The sequence below is a fragment of the Empidonax traillii genome, unplaced genomic scaffold (assembly GCF_003031625.1).
Source record: "Empidonax traillii isolate 1590-97213 ecotype Southwest subspecies unplaced genomic scaffold, ASM303162v1 scaffold1536:size189005, whole genome shotgun sequence".
Lineage (NCBI taxonomy): Eukaryota > Metazoa > Chordata > Aves > Passeriformes > Tyrannidae > Empidonax > Empidonax traillii.
Window position 1 is genome coordinate 8967 of NW_020956729.1, and position 10722 is coordinate 19688.

General features: G+C 38.8%; 1 protein-coding gene across 1 annotated transcript in view; it reads left to right on the forward strand.

Moving 5' to 3' along the window:
- The first annotated feature begins 30 nt into the window (after positions 1-30).
- Positions 31-10722, forward strand: part of LOC114070389 (1,4-alpha-glucan-branching enzyme-like) — a 56233-nt gene continuing 45541 nt past the window's right edge. The window contains exons 1-4 of the mRNA XM_027907748.1: positions 31-181; positions 1467-1594; positions 6050-6148; positions 8834-8944. Coding sequence (XP_027763549.1) covers positions 46-181; positions 1467-1594; positions 6050-6148; positions 8834-8944 — 474 coding nt within the window. The 5' untranslated portion in view covers positions 31-45. The remainder of the gene's footprint in view (positions 182-1466; positions 1595-6049; positions 6149-8833; positions 8945-10722) is intronic.

A 10722-nucleotide genomic window follows, 5' to 3' on the forward strand; every position in this document is an offset into this window, starting at 1 on the left:
GTATGATGAATTCTACTTGATCCCAAGGTTTTTAAAGCTTATAAAATGTGTTCATGTTATTTCAGCTGGGAAGTCTTGAGGTTCCTTCTGTCTAATTTGAGGATGTGGATTGAAGACTATCGCTTTGATGGGTTCCGCTTTGACGGTGTTACATCTATGTTGTATCACCATCATGGGATTGGTAAGCAGCTTAATCAGCTCTAATCTCAGCAGTCCTGTTGCAGCTGTTGCTGTGGAAATAATGCTATCAGGTTCACTGTTTCTCAGAGTGGGGGGAAAAAGGGTTTTAGAACAGGAGTTAGCAGGGCTCATTGGTAAATTTTAAATTAGGTAGGAGAGGGGGGAAAGGGATAAAACCAGTCTTGCCAGTGATGAGCAATGGGATGGCACACCAAAACTTGAGGAACTCAGCACCAGTGGGATCCTTCAATCTGCCCCATGAGGTGTCTGCTGCAACGAACCACATTTGAAGTGTTTCTACACCTACATACTCAGCAGGAGGAAGAAATGAGGAGCTTGAAGCTTTGACCCAGTCCCAGAGATATGACATCATTGACATAAATGAAGCCTGGTGGGATGAGTCCTGTGCCTGGAGTGTCCTGTTGGATGACAACAGGCTCTTCAGGAGGGATAGGCAGGGTAGAAGAGGCAGGAGGAGGGTGGTGGTATATGTGATGAAGAGGCTGGAATGTATGGAGCTCCCACCTGGCAATGGCACAGTTGAGAGCCCCTGGGTCGTTGAGTCCCTCAAAGGCCAAAAGATCCCTGCAGAGATACAAACTGGAGTGCTGGGCAATCACCAAATCACAAGGACAAGTGCTGGATTCTGCATTTGGGGCAGAACAACCCCTGATATATGTATGTACTGGGGAATGAGATGCTGGAAAGCAGCACTGCAGAAAAGGACCTGGGGGTCCTGGTTGATGGCAAGTTAAATATGAGTCAGCAGTGCCCTGGAAGCCAGGAGGGCCAACTGTGTCCTGGGGGCATCAGGCAAAGCATCACCAGCCAGTCAAGGGAGGGGATTGTCCTGCTCTGCACTGGGGACAGAAGACCTAAGGAATGGCCTGAAGTTGTGCCAGCAGAGGGTTAGGTTGGATATCAGGAAGAGGTTCTTCACCCAGAGAGTGGTTGGGCACTGAACAGGCTCCCCAGGGAAGTGGTCACAGCACCAATCCTGACAGAGCCAAGAAACATTTGGACAGTACTCTCAGGCACAGGGTGGGACTCTTGGGGCTGCCCTGTCAGGGACAGGAGTTGGACGTTGGTGATCCTTGTGGGTCCCTTCCAACTCAGCGTATTCTATAAATGCTCAAAAAAAATCCAGGTTTGCTAAAAGCTTGTTTTGCTGCTCTGCGGATAGATCAGAAATCATCAATAAATGTGGTGCTTATAAAATGGAATATTGCAAAATATCTGTTTTCTAAAAAGAAAGCTGACTGTAGCTTTTAAAACTGTCTTATTAGGCACAGGGTTCAGTGGAGATTACAACGAGTATTTTGGCCTACACGTGGATGAAGATGCTTTGTGCTATCTGATGCTGGCCAATCACATGATTAAGTTCTTGCATCCGGAATGCATAACCATAGCAGAGGTAAGATCAGAATCAACCACCCTCAATAACATTAATATTGATTAGTTTGCTTTGGGATGTGAATTTCTTGTTAATTATCGAGTCACACTTTGGGTACTGAAGAACTGACATGAGCTGAAAACTATTAATTAGTGGACAGACTCTGCCTGGTGGGGAAAAAACAACTCGAATATGTGCTTTGGGAATTTTCTCTGCATTAATAGGTTATTAATTAATGTGGTGATTTCTTTTTCTTTTTTTCCTTCATCACCTTGAACATGTAATGACGTTTGTTTTTATTAGTTTATTTCTTGTGCGTGATAGCCATTTGTCACTAGTGCTTCAGGGTACTAAAAATTAACAACTCTAGTGTAGTTTTGCATATTTTGAATTATATTGGCATAACTCACAATTCCCCTTCAAATTAAATGCAATAAACTTATAAATGTTGAATGTATAGGCTAATTTAAATTTACTATTAAGTTTCTCCAGGTTTCTGAGGGAGTGAATAGACTATCTTACTTGAGTTGAATGAGATCAATTAACTTTTTTGACAGAAAAATATTGTTGGCAAATGGAACTGTTAATAGTATGAAACACCAGAGCATTAAAATTCTATGAATAGGTATGTTTTCATGGATATTTTGTCTTTATCTAAAAGAGAAAAAAACACTGAGGGTTTTTTCTGTTACTATGTTTCAATAATTAATTTTATTTAAAAGAAAAAGTTGGATCTATCTGATAAAAGTAGGGACTATTTGGATTTCTAATAATATTGCATTAGAGATTGAGAGCTTGAGAATTTCCTATTTATTTTCAGAAAACAAAGTACAGCTTAACTTCATTTCTTACCTATGGTAAAGTTTTCTGTTATAGACAATCACTTCTAAAAGCTAAATGAGAAGCTATCAAAAACAGCATCTGGTGAGCAATTACCAGTAAACTTGAGGTGGTTGCATTGGCTTATTTGAAGTGAAATATGTTAATTTTCTAGGTGGTATTAGATCATAAACATTCCTACCAATGACATTTTGGGTTCGGTTGTCTTATGTTACCTAGCCTAAGAGTTTTGGTAGTTTTTTGTTTGTTTGTTTTCTTTAATAAGATGTGTCTTCAGTTTCTCTTGCTTAAGTTGAAAGCTGCTTCTTTTTCACTACATAATTTTCTGCCTTGGGGAGTTGCTACACAAATCATAGAATTGATCAATGTGCTGCATGGTTAAAGGAGAATTTCAGAAGGAGAAACTATCGATATAATTGAAAATTACAAAAGTCAATGAAGAATGACTTTTCTCCAACCACAACTAATTCTAATTTATACCTTAATTAATATAATTGATGATTTTTACAGCTTTTAAATGTTCTGTATATTCACTGTCTTAGTAATTGCGAAGTTTTTAGGTGTTACTGACTATATGCCTTTTTTTTTTTTTCATTTTGATCTTCTAAATCAAGCTGTGATTAAAGTTTCTTATAATGAGAAGAAAAAGTATTAAGTGAAATTACATCATGCCTAAAGTATTAAAAAAGCAAACAGGCGAAAAATCAACTGTGCTTTCTACTGCTGAAGTTTTTGGTTTTATAGGCAGCTCGTTTTCAACCTGGGTCTGAACAAATGCTTAGAAATTAGCTGTTTAATAATAATGACATCACAGAATGGCTTGGTTTGGAAGGGACCTAAAGGATCATTTTGTACCAAACCCCCTGCCATAGCCAAGGACACTTTCCACTGGAACTGGTTGCTCAAAACCCCATCCAACCTGACCTTTAACACTTCCAGAGATGGAGCATCCACTGCTGCTCTGGGCAGCCTGTTCCAGTGCTTCACTACCCTCACAATAAGGAATTTCTTCCTAATATCTTAAATATATTTTCTTTCTCTTTGAAACCATTCTCCTTTGTCCTATCACCACATGCTTTTGCAAAAAGTTCCTCCCCATCTTTCTTGTAGGCTCCCTTGGGTACTGAAAGGCTACAATTAGGTCACCGTGAAGCCTTGTTTTTTTCAGGCTGCACAACCCCAATTGTCTCAGCCTTTCCTCATGGGAGAGATCCTCCTGCCCTCTGATCATCCTCATGTCCCTCTTCTAGACTCTCCAACAGGTCCATGTCCTTCCTGTGACCCCAGAGCTGGAGGCAGCACTGCAGGTGGGGTCTCACCAGAGCAGAGCAGAGGGGCAGAATCCCCTCCTTCCCTGCTGCCCACACTGCTTTGGATGCAGCCCAGGACATGTTTGGTTCCCTGGGCTCCCAGTGCACATGGCTGGGTCATGTCCAGCCTCTCACCCACCAGCACCCCAAGTCCTTCTCAGCAGGGTTGTTCTCCCATCTCTCCATCCCCCCACCTGGGTTGGTGCTGGTGGTTTCCCCAACCCAGACACAGCACCTTGCACTTGAGTCTTGTTAAACCTCAGGAGATTCCCATGGGTCCACCCAGTGGAGACCTTGCTGAAGAGGTGATTCCCATCCAATGCCAGCATGCCTAGTGCCACAAAGGCCACTCCCTTGTCAAAAACGCCGACATTTTGGAGGTGACACCAGCTTGTGGAGTAATTTATTAATAGACCATCTGTTTCTTCCAATGTTGGTACCTTCAACTAGAGTTACAGAGGAGACTATAACTTGTGCCTCATCTTCCCTTACCAGCTTTCCCAAGGCCTTGAAAGCCATTTTGATTGTCCTTGGACTGCATCTTGCTGCCTCATTGCCTCCTACATGAAAGATCAGTAATAGGTGGTAGTCTGAGGGCCACACCAGGTGGAAGATGTACTGAACAAACTAATGCTAAATTTATTAATTTTTTTAATGTTCTGTTAAAATTTGTAGATAGATATAAACAATATTAAATTTAGAATTTTACTTCCTAAAAATCTGGCTTTCAAAATTGTGACTCAGATAGATGTGAGCTGCTTAAATTTCAGGTTTGGACCTTGTCCAGGTAGGCATCATGGCATCAGAGAAAAAGGCTTTTGTTTCGTATCATCCTGTCCTGTATAACTCAGAGACCATTAATCTGTTTTTATCCTTTCTGACTGATTCAGGAGAGCTACTGAACTTCCTTTTATCACATCAGAAAACTGGGAAGGAATTTCCGCTTCATTATTTGGTTTTTACAGCTGTGTGGAATGTGGATGCAGTTTTCTGTGTGATCTAATGATCTGGTGACTAAAGGGGGATAATCCCTGGCTTTGATCTCCTGGCTTTGCTGTTCAGGCAGCCCAGGACGCTGCTGGCCATCCCAGCTGCCAGGGCATCCTTCTGGCTCATGCTCAGCTTGCTGTTGGCCCAGAGCCCCAGGGCCTTCCCAGCAGAGCTGTTCCCCAGCCTGGCTGACCCAGCCTGCACCCATCCTAGGGACAGGATTTGGCAATTGCCCTTGGTGACGTTCCTGAGCTTTCTGTTGATTGATTCCTCCAGCCGGTCAGGGTCCCTCTGGATGGCAACCCTGTGTTCCACCCCTGGGATGCCATCCACGAGCTCCATGGTGATGTGGTTGATCTCCTCACTTATGTCAGTGTGTGTGTGTGTGTATATAACTACAGATATCTTTTTCACTAGTCCTATGCAGCAACTGGATGGAAAAAAACTGGATTGAATCCAGAAAAACAGAATGAGCTTCCTAATTAGGCCCTGGTTCCAGTCAGTATTTAATTCCATAAATTCTCTTGTGTAGATGCAAGACGTGTATGATAATCCATAACCTTTGTCAGTGAGAAGTCGTTCCACCACATAAGTTAATAACAATGAGTAATGATGGATATTTTGTAATTATTGGAGAATTGCACTTTCTGTCCAGATAAGCTTACTTTAGAAAGAGAATGCTGTGCGATAAAAATTGCCTCAGAACATGGTGAAATAAATATTTTGAGAACTCAGAATTACAAATTTAAGAATGGTCAACTTCCATCAACATGAAGATGAAAAATTATGCAAAGATCATGTCACTTTCCAGGACTAGCTTGATCAATAATTCTGGTTTTGCACAGTGGGGAAATAATAGGGATCATATTTTACTTCCTTACTGTACTTAATATTTAGCCTTTTTTTCATGCCATTCTTTATGCAAAATATCAATAAAAAAAATGAAGGTTTAATTTGTCTTTTGTTGACTACTTTGTACTTTCTATTGATTACATGGAGCTCAAGAGAGCTAATTATTTCAAACTCTGCATATACCGGGATCTATTCCTCTTGAAATATCTACTCTATAAAGTATTTTGAGGTAGAGTATTTGATGAGAAGTCATAATGCTTTTCCCTGTAACTTTTGCATTCAAACAACAAATCTGGGTGTAGTGTTCACTGATTTTTATTTGTTTCAATCTCCCTTAACCAGGTGAGTCTGTGAGGCTGTTTATAGGGTTGTGTTTAGAGAGTGTTTCTATACAAGTATTGCTGTATGATAGAAAACACGAACTAGTAATTGAAATGCCATAGAAATTATGCTGAGGATGTGGGGGTTTTTTTATCTATTTAAGGATGTTTCTGGAATGCCAGCACTTTGTCGTCCTGTCGAAGAGGGAGGAGGGGGCTTTGATTATCGACTGGCCATGGCTATCCCAGACAAGTGGATACAGGTGAGAAAGAACTCCTTCAAAAACACATTCTTCTCTTCAGAGTGGCGTGTTTTTCTGTCTGTGAGCACACACAGACACTTCCAAATCCTCCTGACAAATGTTACTCTCTCTGCTGTTCATGTCCTATTGAAATAAATCCTGACAGGCTTGAGCACAGGTATTAATGGCTGCAGTGAGAGCTGTCAGGTATCATGGAGGTTTTCAGGTGAGGGGCTGGTCTTTTCATTCCAGCTGATATTTGTTTTCTTCATACAATACACATAAACTCAATTTGTTTGAAGTAAACTGTATCTTGCAACAGCTGTAGAATGTTTAATCTGTAAGGAATGGGAACAGGTAGATAATATGTTAACCATATGCATATAAATATTGAAGGATCACCCCAAAAACATGCAACAAACCCTCCTGGCGCTGTGTGTGTTACTTGGAATAGAATATAGAGCTGAAAGTTTTAACCAAAGTAAACCCAAGGGAATTATACAAACACCTGCAATTGGTACAGGGGGGCTTCAGAAAGAATAATAAAAATCTGTAAATGCTCTTCAAGAACAATAATGTACTAATAAACACTGACTACAACAAGGATTTATATCGCATTTTCCTTTCCTTCTTTAATACAGAGAATCACAAAAAAAAGGAATAAAATGCTAAATGATCTAAAAAACTTCCTACTGATATTTTAGAGAAGGTTTTTCAGTTAGAGAGAAGATAACACTCAAATCCCTTGGGCTATCATGATAATCTGAAAACAATAAATGTTTATATTACCTCTAATACTTCAATAAATATAGTGAGTAGATAAAAATAAAAAAACAAATTAACTTATCTTCAGCATCTTTCAATTTTGTAAGTAGGAGGTGGAGGGCCAATTGAAAAAACAGATTTCAGACCTCTTTTCAGAAGATAAACTTGGCAACTTTTCCAGCAGGGACAGCATCCTTGAACTTTGGAATGTGTAATTTACATATTTAGATATTTAGATCCTGGAGCACAGATTTCTATAGCAGCAAGAAATACCTTGAAGTGGGGGGGGAGGGTGTTTGTTTGCAGGGATTTTTGTTGTTGTTTCTCTTTACACCTTCAACTTCCTTGTCACGCTTTAAGATAGGCCAAGGTGAGCAATTTCCCAGGCAGGCAAAATGCAAGTGGCCAAGTTCATATTACATAGGAAAGAAAAACAGACTGTAGAATTTTACAAGTACAAAAAAATTGATAATCTGATTTAGCAATCTCTGCTGTGGTCTGCTTATTTTAATCTGCAATACTTGGATAGGAAAAGTAGTTATGCAGTAAATTCTGTTCTTTAGTGGCAGAAAATCTCACTTCTTTGAGCCTAAACATGTACTTGTCATGGGCCAGGCATGGGATGCTGGTGGGATCAGCTATGATAGTCCAGCCTCTTTCCTAGCAGAACTCCAGTTATTTAGGAATGTGCTAATTGCACAAGAATGTTGTGTGATGTAAGCAGGAGACTTTTAGCTAAGGAAACTGCAAATAAGCAGCCACCATAGAGAACATGGAGTTAGAGAAACAGGTGATGTATTTAGTTGGTTACCACATTTCTTGAGAGGGAAAATAAAGCTGAAATGATTGGGAGAAGTTTAGAATCAGTCTGACAGTTATCAAACTCTCCTGCACTGCTTAATCTCATTTCTCTTCAGTTTTTAAGTATATACCTGTTAACAGTAAGTTTTCTAGGTAACTTTTTAAAATCAGTTTTAAAACTAAAGGATCTCCAAGACTTTCCATGAACTGAATTCTGAGGAATCTGTAAAAGTAAGAAAGATAAACTGTTTGTCATAACAGTGACTGTACTAGTTGAGTTTAAAGATATGAGTAGTACATAATATGATGTTGCATAAAGACCTGCATGTGTTCAGAGCCAGAACTTATGGAATCAGGAAAAAAAAAAAGAAAAAAAAAGAAAAAAAAATACAAAAAACAAGGAGAGGAAAACAAGACTGTTCAGGAGTACATGGGCAGTTAGACTCAGAAAGTTAAATTTTACAGCATGATATTAGCCATCTTGGTGTTATTGCCTCTTTATCACTTTTATTTTTATATCTATATATTTATGTATATGTACTTAAGTTGTAGTGCTCAATGGAGGTCTATAAAGCAGTATTGAAAAAAAAGGGATAACACTGAAATTAAACCAGACTTAGAAGAGGGAGGAAATAATGTCATATGAGGCAGAAAATTCCTATTAATGGGATTTAATTTAAATTGCTGAAAACCAAGAGGTAGCAGCACACAGCCCAGCGGTTAAGATGTATTTGGAAGCTCTCATGTGCCAGGGTTGCATCTCCTGATATTGTGGACCAGGTAGGTGTGTGCCTACGTATTTCTTGCTGGTTTTTGGTGCAGTGCTTTTCTTGCAGGTCCTATCAATCACATTACCTGCTGTATTAGAGGATTCACACGATAGAGGGCAAGTTATGTCCACTCTTCCACATGGAGGTATGGGAGGAACAAAGTATTCTAGTTATTTATGTGGTAGAATTGAAAAGGAAAAAAGAAAATCTCTTTGGATGGGCAGAGAAAGCTCATCACTTCAAAACGGGAACAGGAGAATTTGAATCACTACAGTTCACAATCTACTGGACATTTCTATGTCAAGATAGTGCTACGTGCTTTTAGTTAAAACAGCAATAAATTTGCAGGGATCTTTTTTTTTCCCTGCAGATAATTAAAGAGCTGAAAGATGAAGACTGGAATATGGGCAATATTGTGCATACATTAACAAACAGACGGCATGAAGAAAAGTACATTGCTTATGCAGAGAGTCATGACCAGGTATTTTATCTGTATATTTATTTATAAGAAGTAAAACATGATGTTTATGGGTTTGGGGGGTTTCTTCTTAAAAATGAGGCTGTAGTTGAGAAGGATGGCAAGAATTTGAGATGGGTAGATGTGGACTACTACTCATATTTTGTTTTCATCCTTCACTTTGATGAAGGAGTCCTGCCTGGAGCAGGTGGATAATGTTAGTTTTCAGTTTTGTTTTTAAGAAATGAGTGGTAGCATCTTGTTTTGCCTGTCATAGAGCATAGGAAGGTGAATAATCCATGCTTTTGAAAATCTTGTTTCCATTCAGTAGGCTGGAGCACTGTTTATGATAAGCATGAACAACATCCCAATTTAGAAAATTTGTTCATTGAATCGGTGTTTGTGACTTTTGTGTTCCCTTCATGAAGATCTTTCCTCTCTGGAAGGGTTGCAAACATCCTCTTTTGAGACCTAAAAGAGATATTCTGTAACATTTTGGTTCAAAACACAGTAACAGTAATAGTTCTGTGTATGGAAAAATGAAAAAATAGTGATGAATTTGGGTAACACTCATCTCCCACAATCTTTTTGACAGTTGTTTCTGAAGAGTCAGAAAACATTAGTCGAGAATTGTAAAATTTGGAATTTAAACCTTTTATTAGAAATTAATATATTTTTTAAGTGACTACCTTCAACTTTTTCCTTTACATAGAAGTTGGTATTCTATTTCCTGTACCTCTATAAAAAAGTCAACAGAGGTGTCCAAAACAAAGTCTGTATTTTATTTTAAAAAGAGAATTCTGCATTTATCATTCAGCTTATCCATTTGGTGTTCCTATTTACATTCTAATCTCAGACTCTTAGAGTATTCACTTAAGGCATGAGACAAGAGTCATGATCCTGGTAAAGAGCTCCAGAAATTACTTGGAAATCTATACTATTGCATGATAATTTGCTTTCATCAAAGCTGATTCTTCATCCTAAAGCATGGCATATAACATTACTATTGCTCTTCTATTTTATGCTGATTTTTATTAATTAAGTTGTTTTCTGTAGGACTGTTTTTTGTTTAGAATCTCCTACTTGGGAAAAATCGATTTATTTTTAATTAAAATAAAAAAATGATTGCAGGTATACGTCAGGTTGATACGTGAAAAGCAGGATAGAGAAACAAAATGGGAGTGTAGATAAAATTCAGCCTGCAGATGCTGGAAGTGATGCACATGAGGGTACAATTCTAGTTTCTTATATTTTATAATGGGCTATGAACTGACTATTACCAGTCAGAATCCAAGGGCTCGTTGTTATAAGTTTGTGAAAATAGCAGCTTGAAGCTAATTGCTGTCAAAAAAGCAGATGCAGTCCTGGAATTGTTATAAATAGAATGGAGAACAAAGGGCACAATCAGCATGCCTGGAGATTTCAATGTTTTTGGGTGCCTGTTGACTGTTGGAGGCAGATTTGGTCCTGTGTCTCCAAGGATAAACAGCATATCTGGAAAAAGTGCTGTGAGAGAGTTGGTAAGAAGTTCAGCCAGTGTGGATTGGTTTTCATCAGAAGAAAACTAACTAGGGTAAGATTCTTCAGGGCAGCAAAGTGATCACTGAAGGGAGAAATATATCTGTTAATAAAATTATGGCTGTCATTAAAAAACAAGAATAGGGAACACTTACCTTTTCTTTGAATAGAAAGATTAGGGGATATTAAATGACACGAACAAATGCCACATTCTGAGTCCAGAGAATAGTTGTTCATTGCAGTCTTCAGTCTTGTCATTGCCACGTAGGAATTTTTTTAATTTT